Here is a 20,759-nt window from a genome sequence, read left to right on the forward strand (position 1 = left end):
AGCCGGAGCCGGAGCCGGAGCCGGCGGGAGTCACGCTGTGTGTGCATGAAAGGAAGGACGCGCTGAGCCGCCTCCGTCCTCCCCACGCCGCAGCCATCTGCTCCGGAAAGGCCTGCGGGGACGGCCCTGCCCGGGCTGCCCACGGCCCTGGTGGCCGGGTTGGGAGGGGGAGACCGAATCCAGCGCAGGTGGGGTGGGAGCTGTGCCACGGAGCTGTCACGGGACGTTCTCGGCTGGGCCACCCCGGATGGAGCACGTGGAGCAAGGAAGTCCCTGGATGCGGGAGGTGCCCAGTTCCCCTTGGGCACCCACCCCTCCAGGCACCAGTCCAGGGGCTGGTGACTGCTGGAGCATCCCAGGGAGCCTGGCACGGGCTTGTCAGGGCTTGGCACCAGGGAGCCTTCCCATGTTTGGTGGCCCTGCTGTCCCCACAATCCCTGCCATCACTGCCATTGATTCCATCTCCACTCTCCAGCCTTTCTTCAGAACCTTTAAAATGTCTCTTAGGGGACAAACCCACCTGTATTACATGGGATGGGGCCATCGGTGTCCCACCAATCCCCCACCAGGTCCCTGACAGGGTGGTGGCAGCTGCAGTACCCAGACCAACACTGTTCCCACCCCACGTCCCTGCACTCCCCAGGGCTGGGCTCCACACCGAGTGCCAGCTGGGATGGTGGCACTGAGGTCCCCAGCGTGCTCTGTCACCACAGCCCTCCATCTCCGCTCCACATCAGGGCCCCATCCTGCCCTGGGGGGCAGCCCTCTCCCAGTGCTCCCAGTGGGGCTGTGTGGGGACTCCCAGCGCCAGCTGGGATTCGGGTCAGGACCCTCCGCCAGGTCTCCTTGGCTAATCGTCCTGCCCCCCCGCCCTCCCCACGCTGCCACCTGCCTCCCGCTCAGCACCCTTTTGGGTCACCCCTGCTGCCTCCCCGCCTGCCCAAGGCCTCTTAATGAACTAAAAAAGTGATAAATCCTCGGCCGAGCTGGTCACGTGAGGCCGGTGGCCCCCGGTCGCCCCCCGGCCCGACCCCCGCCTCCGGCCCCACCGCCCCGGTAAGCTGACGCAGCGTCTCTAAGCGTTAGCAGCTTTGCGCGCTAATAGGATTAGGGAGGTTTAAAACTGTCATTTGAGTGAACTAAACCCCCTGATACTCTGCATTGCACCTTCTTAACCAATTTGCCTTCAATTAGGGTAATTGGGAAACTAGCAAAGAAGTATAGCATTAATATTTTAAAGTGATGAAGCGATTACGGGCCTTGGACGAGGAAGCAAATCAATTTGCTATCTGCTCCTAAAAGGCAATTATAATCATTTGGTAAATCAGCCTGCTGCCTCCCCCCAGGCAAGCCAACACCTTACGGCGGCCGCGGGGCCGGCACCGCACACACCACGGGCCACAGCGCCGGGCCGGGCAACTGGGCAGCCCCCCCGGCCCCAAAACCGGCCCCCTGGGACCTCACTGCACCCCCCGGGCTGTAGGGCACCCCCAGGGAAGCTGACGAGGCCACCGGTGTGGGAGACACGGCCCTGCACTCGTCACAGCGGCCACCGTGGGAACCCGGGCCAGTGGGGTCCAGTGCCCAGCCCCACACGTCGCCTGTGAGCAGGGGGATGTCCCCAAACCTCCCCAGTGGCAGCACCTCCCTGCACTCCCCTGCACCCCCTGGCAGCTCTGTATGGTGCAGGGGTGTCACCCCATCCCTGTGGCCCCCCTGGACTCCTTGTGTGGGGCCTGTGCCTGGGGTGGTGGCATCCTGTCCCCAGAGGGGTTGGCATCCCAAAGACAGTGTCACACTGTCCCCAGAGCAGTGTCAGATGGGGCAGGTGAAGCTCCACAGCCCCAACGGGGGACAACGAGGTGGCCTTGGGGCCCGAACCAGGATGCAGAGGGGGCTGTGGGACCCTCCCAGCAGCAGCCCCAGGGAGAGGGCACAGACCCGTGTGGGGCCAACAGCCACCCCGCACAGGGTGCTGGGGTCCAACACCCCCACAGTGACATTTGCCATCTGAAAGGGGAACTGTGGTGGGGAGAGGAAGGGAGTGGGAGGAAGATGAGACGTGACCGGGGGCTGCGGCAGTCGCAGGTGGCAGGAAGAGGTTTTTGGGAGAAAGTAAAAGTGAACAAAGAAAGAAAAGGGCAAACTCTGCCCCACAGGATGGAGGTTCTGAGCAGCACCAAACACATCCTCCCTGGAGAACCCCAGGACCCCCACCATGATGTTCCCATCATCTGCTGGAGTCCAGGGGCAGCGGTGGGAGCGGGAAGGAGAGGGATGATGATCAGGCAGAAGGGCAGCCCTCAGCCTGGCTGCCTTTCCCCCACATCCCCATGGCCAGGGCTCAAGGACAGCCCCCAGGGATGGTCCCCATAGCTGCATCCCACAGTCAGTCCCCACAGGGTGTCCCCATGCCTGGCCTTGGTCCTCAGTCCTGTGTCCATGAATCATCCCCACACCTGCTCCCATGGGCACTGCCCCATGGCTGCTCCCCACGCTTCACCCTCCTGCCTGGTCCCCTGCTCTGGTCCTCATGAGTGTTCCTCCTGCCTGGTGTCCATACCAGGTCCCCAAGGCCACTCTGGGGTCCTGGATCCTGTAGTTGGTCCCTACACCAGGTCCCAACGCCTGGGCCCACACTCAGACCCCAGAGCAGGTCCCCAGACCGTGTACCTGCACTGGGTCCTCACAGCTGGACCCCACGACTGGTCCCCATCCCTGTCCCCACACCCATCCCCATCCCTGCTCCCCACACAGACAGGGCTCCACAGGCAGCATCATCACTGGGAGCCGTGGGGCCACCCACCCCACCACGGGGCCACCCCCAGCCTCCCCCTTCCCATCCCGGGGGGACAACCCCCAGCACTGCATCATCCCCGTCCCACCGAGCTCGGGGCGCTGCCCCGGACCCCATCCCTGGGGCAGCGCCTCCGCAGCCCAAGGAAATCCTGCCCCCTCCCCCTCCATCCTTTCTTCTCCGCTCCCCCTGTTTCTAATTCTTTCTCCTCGCCCGTAATGAGGGGATTACACGGCAAACTCCAGCAGGACGCCTTTGTGGGGAGACAATCCGAGTGGGGAAGGCAGTTCGGGGCTTTGTCCGCCACTGCCCCCCCGGACCCGTGCTGGGGGGACATTTAGAGCAATTACTTGTCCAGAAAGTAACTGTCAATCATTCTTAAAGGGGAAGGCCTCCAATTAATAACCTCGTCTTAATCCTTTGGACTCATTTCCAATCTGCGGTGCCTTGGTGACATCTGCAACACTAAATAAAGATTCTCCCGAGCCTTAGCACGGCGGTTCTGTGACAAATAAGAAGACTAGAGGCAACTTTGGCAGCCAAAGCTGCGAGATTGGTGAGGTTGAGCCGCTTGTTTGGTTCCCGGGAGGGACTGGCAAAGTTAAATACTCCTGGAAAAGCCGAGTTGGGCCCAGCAGGTAACGCCGTTTTATTCCAATTCGGGACGAAGCGCCGAGGGAGGATGCTGAGGAAGGGAGTGGGTGTCCCCAGGGTGTGCCCGGGGTTGGGGACGGGGCTGGCACCCTTCCCTGGGGGCTTGGGAGGGGGTGCGGGCACCGGTCAGCGTCACTCGCCCCCATTTTTGTGGGGCCAGGGGCAGGAGCCACCCACGCTCCCGCCACCCGTGCCAGGCAGCCCAAGCCCAGGGAGCCGAACCCTGGCACCCAGATGGGCTTCTGAAGGCAAAGAGAGGGGTCCCAGTGGAAGTCGGGGCTGTCCCTGGGCTGTCTCCTCCACATCCCCTGCTGCCAGGGAAGGCCACTTGTCCTCGCTGATGCTCTGCTGCTTTGCAGTACTGAGGAAGTGAGTTTTTGACCCGCTTCAGCCAGGGCTCGGTGTAGTTTCTGTTGCCTGTTTGGGTGTCTGTAACAGCAGCTGTCCCCTCCCCCTGGCTGGCAGCCCCCACAGGAAAACCACGGGCTGGGGCATTGAGGAGATGGAGGAAGAACCCTCCGGAGGCGTCGGGTCCTTCTGGTTCCCATCACAGTTTTACAGCTTAAGGGCTTAAACCCAAAAACTGCTGCCAGGATGGCAGGGGCTGCAGGGAGATGTGCTTTGGGAGCTGGCAGTCCAGGGAGCTGAGCCCCCTGACCTGGCTCAGCAGGGCCCGTTTTCAGGCAGGATTCCCAAAACGTTGGCAGTGAAGGCCTGGGGCTCCCAAGGCCAGTCCCTGGAGGATGGGGAATGCAGGGTGGTTGGTGCTGATGTCCCCCACTCCGACCCTGTCAGGGACCCCCTTCCCCACCCAGGGACATCTGTGCCCCTGGTCAGGCCGAGGCAGGTTGGGGTGGAGGGTCCAGCGCTCGCCCCTTACCCCGCAGGGTCTGGTGCTGCTGCCCCGCTGCCAGGTCACTCCTGCTCCATTATTTTGCTGTTCTTGGCTCATTCCTGCTCCCAGGATGGGGTTTGCTGCTCCCTGGGGAGTTTTGGCCTCCTTTGCTTTCAGATGGGGTCAGGATGTGGGGACCATGGGGCTGCCCCCAGCCCTGGTCTGACCTCCATCCCTGCACCTTGTCCCTGTCCCCCCACCATCCCCCACCTCTTCTCTCCTCCCACTTACCCCATCGTGTCCCCAGCCCCCTCCAGACTCTCTCACCCATCCCCTCCGTGCCCATCTCACCCACTCCCATTGCCCCAGCTTCTCTCAGCCCCCACCCAGCCCCAGCTCCACCCCTACTGCCCCGTGGGACCTGGCTGGGCAGGGCAGACAGGGGGTTCTGACTGGGTGCTGTGTCCCTCGGGGGTCTGTGCCCCAGGCAGGGCTCTGGGGGCTCTGGGTGCTCACCCCCTCTCTCCTCTCCTTGCAGGTGTGGAGCTGCGCAAATGAGAAGCGGGTGAGTGAGAGCGGGATGGCAGTGGGGCACCCCGTCCCCTCCCTGTGTCCCCAGACCCAGAACACACCCCAGCACTCACACAGTGACCACAGGGTCCCTGTTCCCCCCAGCACTCCCTCAGCCCCGCCCTGGGGCACCCCAGGGTGCAGCACCCAGCGCCCCTGCCCTGACTCGTGGGTCCCCTGGGGCACCCTGAGACTGCGGGGCCAGAGCCAGAGCTGGGGGGGTCCTCCAGGGCTACAGACACCCCACGAGGGGCTCTGGGGGCTCTGGGGGGAGCTCCTAAAGGCACGCCTGCTGTGCTGCACTCACACTGCACACCCAGGCCCTGTCTCTGTGGGTGGGTGGGTAGGTGGGTGTGGGGGTCTGTGTGTGGCACATGCTGGATGTGCAACACACTCTGCAAATAACCTGCACTGCACACTCCCTGCACACACACTGTGTGTCCGCAGCTCCCGTGTCTGCTCGCTGTGCACGCCCCACAGCCCGCACGCCCTGCCCTGCTGTGCACACACACACACACACCCACCCATGCCCCGTGTCCCACTGTGCAGCCCCTGCGCCGTCTGTGCTGCATGCCCGGCATACGGGACTGCCACCGGCATACGGGCACTGCCCCCGGCACATGGAACTGCCCCCGGCACACGGGCACTGCCCCCGGCACACGGGCACTGCCCCCGGCACAGGGAACTGCCCCCGGCACATGGAATTGCCCCCGGCATACGGAACTGCCCCTGGCACATGGAACTGCCCCCGGCATACGGAACTGCCCCTGGCACATGGAACTGCCCCCGGCATACGGGAACTGCCCCCGGCACACGGGCACTGTCCCCGGCACACGGGACTGCCCCCGGCATACGGGAACTGCCCCCGGCACATGGAACTGCCCCCGGCACACGGGCACTGCCCCCGGCACCGCGCAGGGCAGCAGGTGGCACAAACCCCCCTGCACACACCCCCAGCCCCGCACGGGCACACCCACGCTGTGCCTCGCACTTTCCCCCCACCGTGCTCAGCCCACCGAACGCACACCTTCTCACGCCTGCCCCTCACTGCAAGCACCCCTGAGCACCCCACACTGGCCCTGCGGGTGGGTCACACCCCACACCCGCCCCGGTACAGGCACAGACACGCTGTGGTCACCCCGCTCACACCTGACTGCCCGCTGCTCACACGGGCACTCCCCACACAGACACCCCCCGTGTGCACAGCCCGAACAACACCCCGCACCCACCCCCTGCCCACTGCCCTCTGGGACCCCTATTTACACCCTCCCAGCACGAACTGACGCTCCTTTTCCCTCCCCACTCCCACTCGGGCATCAGCCAGGTCTTTGCTGGCAGGTCGGGGCGATGCAGCGCCTTCCCCTTGCCCCAGGATTACGGCTTTCCACCCCATTTCCATGTCTGCCGACATCCTCATGGTGGAAAGAGACCCTTAATCCCCGGCAAATACTGCAGGAAGATTTCAGATGCCGGATAAAAAGCTTAAAGATGAAACGTTGCGAGGGTTGAAAATGCTTATAAGCGTCACCAAAACGGTTATTAGCCGGGGGACGGTGCCGGGTCACTCCTGCAGTGCTGGGGAGTGACGCTGCGTCCTCCAGGGCCAGCCTTCCCCATGGGAGAGGCTGGAGGAGAGGAGCTGCTCTGGAAGGAGGGACTTGGTCCCCTCCAGGGCAGGGCAGGGCAGTGGGAGGTCATGTCAGCTCTCAGTCACAGCTCTTTCAGAAAATCCTCCACTTTAGGGGAAGTTTTTAGCACTGACAGGTGCATTGGCCTGGTGGCATCTGAGCCGAGGCAGGGTGCCCGGGGTGTCCATCTCCAGGACCCTGGGTCAGTCCCCGGGACACCACAGCCCTGGGATAACGCTGTGGCAGAGAGGATTATGCCTTTGCATAACCTGTTTCTGGGGCCGCCCCATCCTCCTGTCCCTCCATCCACTTGTCCATCTGTCCCCCCGAGGGCCCCCAGCCCCACTAACGCCCAGAGTTGCCCCGCAGGTGCCACCATGTTCCTGAATAAGTGCGAGGGGGAGCTGGGCGAGCTGCGGAAGCCGGGGGACAGCGAGGGCACCCCGCCCGCCTCCGCCGAGGAGGAGCAGCCCAAGAAGAAGCACCGGCGGAACCGCACCACGTTCACCACGTACCAGCTGCACGAGCTGGAACGCGCCTTCGAGAAGTCCCACTACCCCGACGTGTACAGCCGCGAGGAGCTGGCCATGAAGGTCAACCTGCCAGAGGTCCGAGTGCAGGTAGGGAGGGCGGCCCTGGCCCAGCACCCCGGCTCTGTCCCCGGGCAGGGGCAGAGGGAGCCCCTGCTGCTGGAGGGCTCCGCTCGCAGCTCCACCCCAACACCTCCCTCCGTGCCTCGGTTTCCCCACTGCTCGAGATGGGTGCAGCACCTCTGCAGAGCGCCCGGGAAAGGGTTCAGTGGCTGAGCCTGTTTCCACCACAGGCTCCCAGTTTGGCCCACAGGCTCCGTTTGGGCAGGGAGATGATTTTTAGAGATTGTTTTTCGCCTTCTGGTGGGGGCTGCTCCCATCCCTCCTGCTGTTCACGTGGGAAAGCAGCCAAACCTTGGCTGATTGAGGCCGCTTCCAGGTCTTTAAGGCTGGGAAAGCCCAAGATCCTCACAGATTTGGGGGTTATAACCTTGTTAGAGTAGGGGGGTCAGTGGGGCTGGGGAGGTTTCGTTCCCTGGGCTGCAGGAAAAGGCTCATGGGGAACAGCACAGCCTGGGAAGAGGCTGGGGTCCCATCAGTGTGCTCCCCACCATCCCTGGACTGACATGGTCAGGGAGAGGGAAAGGGCCAATGTGCTAAAGAAGAGACAAAACCCCTGCAAAGCAAAGCAGTAACCCCCACACAAACCAACTGAGATCCCCAGGCCTCAGCCCCAAAGACAAGGTAACCTTTTTTGGGGGGTCCAGACTATAAGGACACCTCTGCTGAGCTCTCTGAGCAATGACCAGTGTCAGAGAATCACAGAATCACTCAGGTTGGAAAAGCCCTCTAAGACCGTAGAGTCCAACTGTTCCTCCAACACTGCCAAGGCCACCACCAACCCATGTCCCCAAGAGCCAGATCCACATGGATTTTAAATCCCTCCAGGGATGGTGACCTGGTCACCCTGTGTCAGGCCTGGACAACACTTTTGGGGAATAAGCTTCCCCTAATATCCAACCTAAAACTCTCCTGGCACAGCTTGAGGCCATTTCCTCTTGCCCTGTCCCTTGTTCCTGGGAGCAGAGCCTGACACCCTCAAGCTCCCACCTCCTGTCAGAGAGTTGTGGAGAGTGAGAAGGTCCCCCTTTAGCCTCCTTTTCTCCAGGATGAGCCTCCCCAACTCCCTCAGCTGCTCCTCATCAGAGTTGTGCCCCATTCCCTTCCCCATCCAGCTGTTCATTTTTCCTCTCCCTTTGCCTCTCACAGCAGACCCCATGCCCTGTGCTGCCCTGGGGACATGGGGACCAGCACTCCAATGAGCTGTTCCCACAGAGCCAGATGTCCCTGCAGGATTTGGCTCACTGGTCCCTGTGGTTCCCGCTGGATTTCGGTGCAACCATGGCAGTTTACCATCTGAAAGCTTTGACCCAAGGGTTGGGAAGGTCGGATAACACTGTCCTAAGGGCTGCTGGCTGTCTGCAGGGCCAGGGTGCACTTTTCCATGGAGCAGTGAGAGCAGGGGCTCAGAGAGGCCTCAGAGATGTCCTTGGTCTCCGGGGCTTGTGGGAGAGCTTTGGCAGAGGTGTGTGGTGTGCTGGGGTTGCCGGAGCCCTGGGGGCAGCCCACGTGCAGTGGGGTACCCCATACGTGACACCCCACCTGAAGCACTGCCTGTGGGGCACCCCATATGGGATACAGCCCGTGGGGCAGAGCACGTGGGGCACCTTGCATGGGGTACAGCATGTGGGGCACACTGCAGGGGACCAGCTGGGCACGGTGGAGCTCACCCTGGCTCTCACCTCACAGGTCTGGTTCCAGAACCGACGAGCCAAGTGGAGGCGGCAGGAGAAGATGGAGGCCAGCTCCATGAAGCTCCACGACACCCCCGTGCTCTCCTTCAACCGGCCCCCCATGACCCCCAACATGGGGCCCATGAGCAACTCCCTCCCGCTCGACCCGTGGCTGACATCCCCCATCTCCAGCGCCACCACAGTCCACAGCATCCCCGGCTTCATGGGGGCCCCCCAGGCCCTGCAGCCCCCCTACGGCGGGCACTCCTTCCTCAACACCCCCGCACCGATGGCGCAGGGCATGCAGCCCATGGCCCCCGCGCCCTACCAGTGCGGCACCCCCTTTGTGGACAAGTACCCGCTGGAGGACGTGGACCAGAGGAGCTCCAGCATCGCCTCGCTCCGCATGAAAGCCAAGGAGCACATTCAGACCATTGACAAGACCTGGCAGCCCATTTGATGAACGTTCCCCTCCGGCCCCCCTGGCCCCACCTCCTGGCCCCGGTGCTGGCTCAGTCCTTGGGGCAGGTGAGGGAGGACAGTGGGGTGCTCAGCAGGACTGAAGCCGGTGCTGGGCAGGGATGCCAGGCTGTGTCTTCCCCCCGCTGAGCCAGTACTGGCAGTGGCAGGGGAGCCAGTCAGGCGATGGCAGGACCCCACTGCAGGGGAGCACCCCGGGGGAGACCTTTTGCCTCACTGTGGCACCAGCACTGGCTGAGAATCTGGCCGAGGCTCAGGCACCCCACCGTGCCACCAGGCCACGCACCACCCCCTGGTCGGACACCTCCTCTCCTCACACCCCTTCCCCTTCTTGTTATTATTAATTTTTTTTTAATGCTGCAGATTTAAACAAAACTGAACAGAAAAGCTCTAGTTTCGTAGGGAGTACTTGGGGGGGATGTTTTAGCTGCATCGGGGCACGGCGCTGACCGTGCCGGGCGATGCACCGGCACCGAGAGGACGGTTGTATCATGAGTAAAGAGATAAGATGAACGGCTGCCGCATGCTGGAGTTGGGCACTGTGCCCTCGTTAGCACAGTGGGGCTGCCAAGCCTCTGCTGGGAAGGAATTTTACTGGGGGGCATGGGAGCACCATCCCTGGGCACCCTCCTGCCTCTCTCCCTCGGGACTCCGTGTGCAGGGCTGGGTGACTCGGTCTGGCCCTGGCTGTGGGCTGGGACCGGCTCAGCTGCACCGTGGCCTCGATGGTTCGTCAGAGGTCACCTGCTCGACCATCCCCCGGGGCTGTTCCCACCGCCCCTCTGCCCTAACACTCCCCAGAGGTGCCAGGGGCACAAAGCTGCCAGAACTGTGGTGGTGGGAGGATGAGTGGTGATGCTGGTGAGGGGAGGGGGCAGGCTGGGAGCCCTGGGGTCCCCACAACAGGGATATCAGGGTGTGCCAACACTTGCCAGCAGCTCTTGCCAGATGGGAGCTGATGGTGGTGACAAGGTGCCACTTCCCCAGGGGTCCCCAGAGTGGCTTTGTGGCTCCCGGGGGACCCTGCCTTCCCACCCGCCAGAGCTCAGGGCACAGCCAGTGTCACCTCACCGACAGCAAGGGCCAGCAGGCCTCCAGGGCACGGCTGAGCCCACAGTGGCTTTGGGGAGCTGAAGCACAGCTGGGACAGCAAGAGAAGTGGGCTCAGCCCTGGGAGAGCAAGAGTCCCAACTCCCTGGGCAAGCCAGACGAGGGCCAACCTTCTCCCTCCCCACACTGAAACAAGATGTTTCCCCAGAAATCTTCCTGCTTCAGACCCGACGGCAGCCACCAGCCAGGGCTGTGCTGGGACAGCCCCGTCCCCACCGTGTCCCCATATCCCAGACCCCGCTCGGTGCCAGCGCGCCCGCCGTCCCTCTCACCACCCTCCCCCGGGAGTCTCACCCCGATCCAAGACCCCCGGGGCCGGACTATGACGTCCGCAGAGCCCCGGGGTCAGGCGGGTCTGGCCGGGATGCCAGCGGGCCAGGCGAGGCACTGACCCCGGCGAGACCCTTTTCCTTGTGCCCCGTCCCCCGGCTGCTGCTGCTCGTCTGTTTCGTTAGCGACAATTAAACCTTTAACAACCCATTAAACGCATAATCGATGCTCCCCGGCCCCCCAGCCCAGCTAATGGGGTGAAGCGCCCCGGCAGAGCCGGGCTCCGGCCGGCAGATAATGAAGCAACGGCTGCGGAAGTAATGGGGTTTGATCCGGGGGACGGGACGCGCTCAATGGGGGCTGCGCTTTTCACATGACATAATTGCCGAGGCTGGCGCCAGCCCGGGGCACCCCTCGGCCTCCCGAGCGCCAACAAAGGCCGGCTGGCGCGGGGAGCGGGAGCGCCGCACCCCCGGCTCGTTTGATCGGAGCCTAATTGGGGCGAGGGTGCTCCCCCAGCCCGGCCCCGCAACCGCCGCCCGAGAGCGGGGCCGCGGAGGGGCCCCGGGATGAGGATGCGCCTCCCCGGGTCCTCGGAGTTCGGGGGGCTGTGGGAGTTATTTAAATGAGCTAATCTGCACGAGGTGGCACCGGTGTGCCCAGCACATGGGGGTGAGGTGCCTTCGCTTGGTGCCCCGCATGCCCTCCCGCGGGTGCAGCCGGTGGCTGTGCCGCCCTTCCTGCGGGAGCAGGCAAGATTTCTGACCCCAGAAATGCCATTTCAAAGCAAGGAGCGCTGAGTCTCCTGCCCAGCCCCCTTTTATTGGTGTGGAGACCCACTGAAGCCTGCCATGGCATGTGGGGCTGAGTTTGGGAAAAATCCAAGCAAAATGGCATTTTTTTTCCCCCTTAGGCCCCAATCCTGTCCTGAAATCACCCACTGTCGAGATGGGGCTGGTGCCTGGGGTCTTCCGGGGGGGACTAGGTGCTATGGGCAGCTCTGGGGGCACTGGGGGGTGCTCCCAGTCCCTCGTGGCAGAGCAGGAGCCCTCCTGCTCCCCCCTCTCTAATCCCCTCCCGTGGGATTTGCCCCCTAAGCTGCTTATTTCTCTCTATTTCTCCCAGGCCTGAAGGAACCCAACCGTGCCCCAGTGCGATGCCTCGCGCTGGCTGAGCCTCGGGCTCTGGGCACTCTGCCCCTGGGGCTGCCCGCTGGCTCTGTGGGGCTGGCACTGCCCAGGGATGTGGGGCCAGCACTGCCATACCTGGGGATATGGGGCTGGCACTGCCATGCCAGGGGACGTGGGGCTGGGGCCAGCAGAGCCGGCCGTGCCGTGCTGAGAGCCCCACATCCCCTGGCACAGGCCAGGATGGGGCTCAGCCCCTCCCAAAACCCACCTCTCTGCACGTCCCCTCAGCCCCCTCCATCCCCTGCCCCCCAGCAGGACAGATGTGGCTCCAGGGAACTGTGGTGACAAGGGGGGGGACCGGCCTGTCCCTCTACAGGGTGTGGGAGCTGGGGACGTCAGGGCTCAGGTTCTCCTCAGGGGTGTTGACCCACGAGCTGCCTGTTGCCCCCCAGCTCCCAGAGGGGGAGGAGGAGAGGGGGCTGTGGGGCAAGGAGGGCGAGGCCGCCCGCTGCAGGTTGAGCTTGGCGATGAGCGGCCGCCCCACGCTCACCCGCTGCCGCTCCTCCACGAAGTCGTCCATGCCCCGGTAGCGGTACTGCAGGCACACGGTGAAGGCCAGCTCCTGCTGCAGGGGCACCGGCACCGTGGGTACATGTCCTGGCACGGCCGTGGCCACATTATGCCCCTGACACCACCCCCCACCCCTTACCCGCAGCTTCTGCAAGCCGCAGATCCGGCTGTAGAGGCAGCAGGAGGGGCAGCCGAGGCTCCAGACAGGCGCCAGGGGGCTGCCCACCTCCTCCGGGCTCTCCTTGTTGGTGCACTTGAGGTCCACGTCCAGCTCCTGCCACGCGAGGAATCCACATGGAAACCACCACGAGTGCCCCAACCCCCTTCCCCAGCAACCACTCTGGTGCGGCTTTGGCATCCCCATCCCACCTCGGGGATGTCAGTGAGCCTGGCCTCGCACTTGGTGACGTCCTTGGGGGCGGCCACCACGCGCGTGTAGATGATCATGATGTTGGAGAACTCGGCGGCGAAGCCCAGCTGGACGGTGACGCCGCAGTCGAAGCGGAGGTGCCGGCTCTCCGGCAGCACTGGGGAGGGGACAGGGACAGCAGGGCTGGGACCTGCAGGGCCTCGAGGCTGGAGCTGAACCCGCAGGTGAGGAGACCTTTGGGTCACGGCAGAGCAGGGTGGTCCTGCCTCCAGGCTGGTAGTTCTGTGCCAGCTTCTCCACCAGCTGGGAGGAACCTGGCAGGTGCTGCTTGTAGCCCCCCCTGCACCTCGGGCTGTCCCTGCTCCAGGTGCCAGCTCTGGACGAGGTGGCTGTGACTCACCATGAGCCTTGGCCCACTGCAGGTTCCTGGCAGAGGTCTCGTCCTGGCCGGGGGGACGGATGGGGTCCGTCAGAGCTCGTCTCTCCGAGAGGTTGCTGCGAAGCTCCAGCGCCTGCCGGCCCCGCGTGATCTCCAGCGTGCCCATGTCTGCCGTGGCACAGGGGGTCAGCAGGGGCCACCAGGGGGGTCACAGTCCCCCACCACTCCCCACTCACCCTCGGCCACCTTGTCCAGCAGCACCGTGATCTTCTCGTCCTCCAGCAGCCAGCGCTTGAGGAAGGTGACGAAGATGCCGTTGGAGAGCTCGCCCTGGCTCAGCTCGTAGGCTTCGGCATCCGCACACCTGCAGGGATGGGGCAGCAGTCGGCTGCATCAGGGGCTCTGGCACTCCCCAAGAACTGTCCCCAACAGGACAACAGTCCTGGGGAAGCCAGAACTGGGCACCTATGGCTCCTGTTCCCATCTCATCATCTGGCCACAGTGCCAGGGACAGATGGGAGCCATGGCTGGATTCTGGATGCTTAAAGCATCACCAGGCCAAATCCCTCAGGGCTTCACGCCCTCAGGTGCTGCCAAAGCTGAGCAGTGCCATGGACACCTCCCTACCCTGTGAGGGTCTCAGGGCTGCTGTTTGCCTGCTGCCTCCAGCACTGAGTGGAGGGATATGTGGATGGGGTAGAGACACAGGCAGGGGGGCTGAGCCCCTGCCCCACTCCAAGCCAGGAAGGGAGACTCAGCCCCGCTGCCCACACTGGGGAGATGGCGGGAGGGGACCCACGTGGCATAGCCAAAGACGATGTTGGCCGTGACCTCCAGCGCCCCGACCTGCGGGATGACATCGTCATTGAGGTTCCTGCAAGAGAATGATGCTGGCTAGAGCCAGAAACTGCCCCCCTCCAAAACCCACCCCAAGGCACCCCGGAGCCCAGGGGCTGCCCTGTGCCCCTCTGCCCACCCATCATGGTGTTTGCCAGCTCTGAGGGGCAGTGATGTTCTGGGGCGTTTGGACAAAGACAGTGGGTTCAGACGGGCCCCCAGGGGTGCCCTGCACCGCTCCCTCAGGGTCCCCGTGCTGGGATGTCCCCGAGTGGCAGCTGGTCCCTGGGCAGGGGACAGGGCCGGGTCACCTCTTGCGGCACATGTCGAGCAGGAAGGTGTTGAGGCCGGTGCGGCGCTCCTGCATGGCCCGCAGCACGCGCTGCACGCACAGGCAGTGCGCCGACGTGTAGGCGCTGGGCGCGTCGATGGGCACCATGAAGCTGTTGCCAAAATTTTCATAGCCGTGCCCGGCGTAGTAGAGCAAACCTGCCAGGGGGAATGGAGGGCAGGTGACACGGTGACATCCCTGGACCTGCCAGCACCTTGCTTCTTGCTAAGTCCCTCCACCAGTACAAAACCCCCCAAGTTCCCCCCAGGCTGGAGCTGCCCTGGCGGGTGTTGTCCCACCGTAGACGCCCTTGTCGAGGAGGAGGAGGAACTCGTTGACAGCCATCTGCATCTCAGCCTTGCACAGGTCCAGCAGTGAGACCACCTTGAAGTCGAGCTGGCGGAGGAGGGCACTGAGGGCGTGGACGTCCACCATGGGCGCCTGCAGCTGCTTGTGGTGCAGGTAGTGCATGTTGCCGATCAGCAGCGCCACTTTGTCCGTGGCTGCAAGGAAGGGAGAGGGAGGTCTTGAGAAGGGGGTGGGATGCTTCTGCTGTCCCCACATCATTCAGCCCCCAGAGGTGACACCCAGCTGTGGCCAGCATCACTGTCCCTGGGTATTGGAGTGCCCCGTGGCGTCCCTGCCTCGCTGATCCCTGAACCACGGGGGTAGGGTTGGAGGTTGGGGTTAGGGATTTGGGTTGAGGGATAGGGTGCTGATCTACTCTCCTGGTTAAGGCTGGGGTGCTGATTTGCTCTCCCAGTGTACTGCACCCACAGAACCCCTGGCCGAGCAAAGCCTCATGGGGTGACAGTGGTGACACTGGGGACAGTCAGGAGGCCCAGAACCTCCTGGGCAGGCTCTTACCATACAACTGGCCGGGACTGCCACACTCTGGGAAGCCTGGGAAGAGAGAAACACCGTGCCAGGGCCCTCCAGTGCCAGGGGAGTGTGGTGGGCAGAGCAGCACGGACCTGCCCTCTCTGCCCACACCTACCTCCATCTCCTTCCTGCCAGGAGCCTCCAGAGGTGAAGAGCCGTGGGCCTGTGGCAAAGGGGGGGTCAGGAATCCTACACGGGGCAGCACCTCCCATGCTGGGCTGCAGCCCCCCAAAACTGCAGAGCAGCCATGAGGGCTTAACAGGGAGCAGGGTGGGGTCAGGACACCCCATGCAGGGAGAGGGTCACAGAGGTTTGTCTGGGGCCCTCACCGATCTCCACATCTACCTCCTGGCTCCACACCTCGTGGAAGAGGTTGAACACTCGGCAGCAGTAGCTGCCCCGCTCAGCCGTTGTCACCAGCTTCACCTGCCAGGGGGAGGGAGCGGGAGGCTGGGGTGGCGTGTTGGGCCATACTGCACTGTGCCACACCGTGCCGTGCCAACACTGTGCCGTGCCAACACTGCGCCGTGCCGGGGGTCCCACCGTACCTGGAGCTGGGGTGCCTGAGCCCCCTCCACAGGCCGTCGGTTCCTGAACCACTGGTACTGGGGCGGGGGGTTGCCGATGGCTCTGCACTCCAGGGCCAGCGTGTCCCCCTCGGCCAGGCGGCACGGCCATGGCTGCCGCAGGATCTGCAGCCCTGCCATGCTTGGGCAGTAGTCACTGGCTGGGGAAGAGACAGGGTGGCAAATTCAGCACCTGGCCATGGCAGAGCTCAGCAGAGCTGCTCCAGGCCCCAGGTTCCTCACTCACAGGCCCTGGCACCCAGGGGTGGCGCAGGCAGTGTGCAAGAGGATGGCACAGGGCATGTGGCTCCTCTGTGGGCACTGCCACCTCAGCAAGCCCAGAGACCCTTGTGGCTGAGCCAGTGACTGACACGGCAAGCAATGCCCCTCAGGATCCATCCCTGTCCTGATGGAATCAGCGGTGCCTGTGGGAGCTGCCCTGGTCCCAACAGGGCAAGCAGTGCTGCATGGGTGCCAGCCAGGGATGCAGATCTAGAAGCCCACCTGAGCTGGGGCTGCTGCTCCTCTCCACCTGGACGTGGGCCCACCTGGAGAAGGCGAAGGCGGCCCCACAGTTCACCCGGCAGATGTACCACTCGGGCTGGCCCGGGGGGGCAGCCGTGTCGATCACCAGCTCCGGGGATGTGGCTCCAGGCACCTACAAGACAGGAGGTGACCAAGGAGTCAGGGGCTCCCTCTTACCTGTGTGGGTGCCCTCACCATGGACAGGGCACGGGGGCCCTGCTTGGCATGATACAGTGGGGCCTCACCTCCCGCTTCCCGCAGAACCACTGGTACACGAGCCCTGGCGGGCCGGTGGCACAGCAGGTCAGGGACACCCGTGTCCCCTCTGCCACCACCTGTGACTCCGGCTGCACCGTGATGCGGATCATGTCCTGGACTGCAGGAGAGGAGAGCTGGCTCAGACCGCTGTTCCACACCATCCCATCCCATTCAGTCTCATCCTATCCTGTCCCATCATACCCTGTCCCATCCCCTCCCACAACAGCCTGCCCAAGCTCAGCTGAGCCCAGCCCATCCTATCACATCCTCTGTCCTGTCCCACCCATCTCATCCTATTTTGTCCCATTTATATATTCAGTGCCATCCCACCTCACCCATTTTATCCTGTTTCAATCTATCCCATACCCACTCTGCTCCACCCTATCCTATCTCATCCCATCCCATGCTGTCCAAACCTGTCCCATCCCATCCTATCAGACCCCATCTCAGTCTGTCCCCCATCCCATCAGACCACATCCCATCCTACCTCACCCTGCTGCATCCATCCCACCCCCCCCCACCCCACCTGCCCGGGACCCCGCTACCAGAGCACAACCCCCAGGAGGAAGAGCCGCCCTTCACCTCATCCGCTTCCTCCCGCTGAGCCCCGTCCCCGGTGCCCCCTCCAGCCCCGCGGTTCCCGCTGCCCGTCCGTACCGGCGGCGCTGAGGACCCGGCAGGCCTTTGTGTGCCCCATCTGCTCCAGGCAGCCCAGCAGGTACTTGAGGGTGCATTCGCGCTCGGCCAGGAGCTGCAGCAGGCACTGCGTGGGGCTGCCGCGGGGCTCCAGCACCTTCAGCGAGCACATCTCCAGCTCCTCCGCGCTGCGAGCGCCCGCGGCCGTCAGTGCCCCCTCCCTCCCGGGCGGGACCCCCGCCAGGGGGCTCGGCGGTGCCCCCTGCCCAGGGGGTGGCCCTGGGGACCCACGCGCCCCTCGCCCAGCCCACGGCAGGGCTGTGCCCACGGGCGTTTTGTCACCCGGTCGGGGACAGCCCCCGGCGTTCCCCCACAGCCCTACCTGCACCTGAAGCGTTTCTCAGCCCCGGCCAGCTCAGCCAGCCTGCGCCAGCCCCGGCTCGCGTTATCCAGGAGCTCACACAGCCGAGCCACCACCTCTTCGCCCAGCGCGCCAATGGGCACGCTCCAGTCGCCCATCCCTGCTGGGGACACCGAGGGGACGGGCCCTCAGCGAGTCCCGGGGTGAGAGGGTCCCGCTGGACACCGCCGGGCACCGCGTGCCTCAGCAGGGAGAGCACCGGCATGAGCTCGCCAGCGTCAGGTCCCCTCCTGGCAGGAGCCTGGGGAGGTGCTGGGAACCAGCTGGCCAGTGCTGCTGGATCTGGCCACCGGCAGCCAGCCAGGAATGTCACACACTCTCCCTCCGTGAGCTGGGACAGCAGCCGGGGGACTCTGCTCACCCCCCAGCCTTGGGCGAGGAGCCAGGGCATTTTATCCCAGTCCTAAGAAAGGGACTTCATGGAATTGGGGTCCACAGAACTGGAAAAAGGGGATGTTCCCTTTCCCCTTCCCTGTCCTTTCAGGGACCACAGAGAATGGGGCCCAGGGCCCCCTCTCCCTCTGGCAGAGGCCCCAGTGGGACAGCAGCAGCCCCCTTGCTGTCACCAGTTCTCCAGAGCCAGCACAAGCCTTTCCAGGCCCCCAAGAGGGGATGCAGAGGGATCAGGGGAGGGTACATCGGGATCCTGGGGCTGGGACCCGGCTCACTTGCCCTGACCCTGGGAAAGGTTCCAACAGCGAGGGGAGCATGGCATGAATCACCTGGACAGGGGCAGCACCCAGGGAACAGCTCCTTCCTCTTCCCCTCAGGTCCCTCCCCAACAACCCACCCCAGAGGAGCCCTTGCCCCCAGGACTGAGCTGTCAAGGGCAGCTGGGTGACACTCACCCAAGCAGAGGGCTCCGAGATGGAAGGCAGGGATCTGGGTGCTCTCTCTGCTCACCTGTTGCTGGATCTGGGGGGCTGGACACGCTGGAGGTGGTGAGGGGAGGGTGGGGTGCAGGACAGCCCTGGCAGGATGGGCACTCACCGTGGGGTACGGCCAGACAAACCCCAGCAGCGCTGAGGGTGTGCACCCAGCCAGCCCCACGCGGAGGAAATGAGGGCTCAGCCCAAACTCTCCCCCGGCCCCCCCGCTGCAGCACAGCACTTCTGCTTCCCTCTGCCTTCCTTCCTGTTGTGGGGCGCGTGGGCACGCAGCTGCCACCGCCTGCCCACAGCCCCCGGGGAGCCGGCACGGCACCGGCCCTGCACAGGGCACGGGGCGCCAGGGACACTGCCAGGCTGGGCAGGGGCTCCACCACCCCCTCCTCGCTCTGCGGGGCTCTTGTGGGTGGCTCCTTGTCCCCACAGCCCAGCTCGAGCCCAGGCAGGAGCTGCAGGGCAGCAAGCCCAGGATGGAGGTGAACCAAGGTGACGGGGGCACCTCTGAGCCAGGCAGGACCACGGCTGGGGAAGCTGCTGGGCTTTGCCAGGCTGGGGCCAGGTGAGGACAGGCAGGGACAGGGCAGCGAGGGCCCTGCTGCTGTGAGGAAGACCTTGCGTCCACCACCCAGCCCAGCCCTGCCCAGCCCTGGCATCCCAGCACCACTGCTCCTGCTGCCAAGGGAGGAAAGCAGAGCAGGGCGTGGGGATGGCACTGCAAGGGGGTACTGTGTCCCCCTACCAGAGCCTGGTCCTCCTGTCCCCCAGCACAGGCTGCTCAGCTCCCAAGACCCCCAGCCAGAGATGTAGTGACAACATGGGGGAGGCATCCCCTCTGTGGAGCCCCTAGACTGAGGTACAGACAGTGACGGAGCAGGACCTGTGTGTGGTATGGGCTCCTCCACAAGTCAAAACCTGAGCTTCTGCCTTCACAAACACACCCAGAACTTGTGTCGCCTCAGCCCCTGGCACAGGGGGGACCCACACCAAGCTTTACAAGGGCCCGGGTTTTACACAGCCTTTGTAACAGGTATCAGCCTCACCCCAAATTTATTTCTTATTTACATCAGGAGACCAAAAGCAGAAGCGAGTCCCAGTGTCACCTGTGCTGGCACATGGGGCAGCCCTGAGCTTGGCAGCACCTACAGCTTCTTGCCCTTCTTCAACTTGTTGCGCTCCCACGTGTTGTATTTCCTCAGGCGCCTCCAGTACTCGAGCGAGTCAGGGTCCAGCTCCTCCAGCTTCTTGGGGGGCCCGAGGTGGATCTTAAAGAGCCTGGGGGGAAATGCAGAGGATGTGAGGTTGCAGGAAGGAGGGAAAAAGGGACAAGCACGAGACACAGCTATGGGCATGAGCGACCAGGATGTGCAGATTCCTCACCCCCACATCCACAGTGCACCCACTCCTGTCTCCCCGACGCCAGGAAGGTCCCTGGGCCGCAGAGGGGCAGTCTGCCTCCTCCCAGAGCACTTCACTGTCCCTGTGCCTCTCGGGACTTCACTGTCCCTCTGTGGGGACACGGAGGGCAGCGGGGCAGCACCCACCAGTCGGGGTACTCGGAGTCGGGCTTCAGGGCCACCTCCGGGCCCTCCTTGAAGTAGTTGACCCCCATGGCGTGGGTGGCGAGCATGGTGGGGTCCGTGCACACCTCCGGCCCCTTCACCGCCTCCTTCGGCGCGCCCTTGCTCTTGGCCTTGGCGACTGTGGGGACAAGGGCAGGGTCAGAGCAGGGGGGACGGCGATGCGGGCTGGGGAAAGGAAGAGGCCTGGGGGCACCACGGGGCGGGAGCGGGGCTGGGGCAGGGGCGAGGGGAGCCGGGTGTGAGGGGGGGAGCTGAGGCAGGAGCGAGGGGCACGAGGGATGGAGCCGGGGGGCGCGGGGGACCGTGAGGACGCGGGGCGGGGAGCACGGGCAGGGCAGGGCAGGGCGGGGCCGTGCCGGCCTCACCGGGTTTCTTGGCGTAGCCGCGGGCCGGGGCCCCGAGCGCGGCCGGCACCGCCCGCAGCAGCGCCCGGGCGGCCATGGGCGCGGGGCACGGCGGGACGGGCGGGGCGGGGTCTGCGCCTGCGCGCGGCTCCGGCAGCGGCGGCGGGAGCGGCCCGGCCCGGCCCGGCCCGGCCCGGCGGGACAGGGGCAGACACCGACCCCGACCCCGCCATGGACAGCAGCACCACCGCCATGGACTGCCAGGCGGACCCCGCCGGCAGCACCGACGAGCCCGCCGAGCCGCCCGCCATGGACACGGAGGCCGGGCCCCCCCGCTCCGCTCCGCAGCCCCGCAGGGACCCCGAGCCAGAGCAGC

General features: G+C 64.6%; 3 protein-coding genes across 4 annotated transcripts; 1 reads left to right on the forward strand and 2 right to left on the reverse strand.

The window, feature by feature from the left end:
* Window positions 1-6,036: 6,036 nt before the first annotated feature.
* Window positions 6,037-9,612, forward strand: RAX2 (retina and anterior neural fold homeobox 2). 2 transcript variants are annotated; one of them, XM_027908036.1, is made up of 3 exons: window positions 6,037-6,554; window positions 6,854-7,104; window positions 8,824-9,612. In XM_027908036.1, the coding sequence occupies exons 2-3, from the start codon at window positions 6,862-6,864 to the stop codon at window positions 9,265-9,267; spliced, it is 687 nt and encodes a 228-aa protein (XP_027763837.1). In that variant the 5' UTR covers window positions 6,037-6,554; window positions 6,854-6,861; the 3' UTR covers window positions 9,268-9,612. The 2 variants fall into 2 exon arrangements, with proteins under 2 accessions (XP_027763837.1, XP_027763838.1); XM_027908037.1 differs by having other exon boundaries at window positions 6,854-7,077.
* Window positions 9,613-11,534: 1,922 nt separating this feature from the next.
* LOC114070565 (mucosa-associated lymphoid tissue lymphoma translocation protein 1-like) lies at window positions 11,535-17,670 on the reverse strand. Its single transcript, XM_027908038.1, has 16 exons — window positions 17,534-17,670; window positions 17,173-17,339; window positions 16,503-16,633; window positions 16,237-16,390; window positions 15,715-15,893; window positions 15,496-15,592; window positions 15,282-15,329; window positions 15,152-15,187; window positions 14,584-14,787; window positions 14,265-14,442; window positions 13,916-13,990; window positions 13,353-13,480; window positions 13,138-13,284; window positions 12,737-12,894; window positions 12,507-12,641; window positions 11,535-12,422 (listed from the first exon to the last, which is right to left on the reverse strand). Exons 1-16 carry the CDS (start codon window positions 17,668-17,670, stop codon window positions 12,168-12,170), a joined length of 2,229 nt encoding a protein of 742 aa, XP_027763839.1. The 3' UTR covers window positions 11,535-12,167.
* A 1,830-nt stretch (window positions 17,671-19,500) lies between these two features.
* On the reverse strand, window positions 19,501-20,480 carry MRPL54 (mitochondrial ribosomal protein L54). The gene is made up of 3 exons (XM_027908029.1): window positions 20,405-20,480; window positions 20,001-20,157; window positions 19,501-19,731 (listed from the first exon to the last, which is right to left on the reverse strand). The coding sequence occupies exons 1-3, from the start codon at window positions 20,478-20,480 to the stop codon at window positions 19,599-19,601; spliced, it is 366 nt and encodes a 121-aa protein (XP_027763830.1). The 3' UTR covers window positions 19,501-19,598.
* Between the last annotated feature and the right edge of the window lie 279 nt (window positions 20,481-20,759).

This window comes from Empidonax traillii, unplaced genomic scaffold (assembly GCF_003031625.1).
Source record: "Empidonax traillii isolate 1590-97213 ecotype Southwest subspecies unplaced genomic scaffold, ASM303162v1 scaffold1602:size438507, whole genome shotgun sequence".
NCBI lineage: Eukaryota > Metazoa > Chordata > Aves > Passeriformes > Tyrannidae > Empidonax > Empidonax traillii.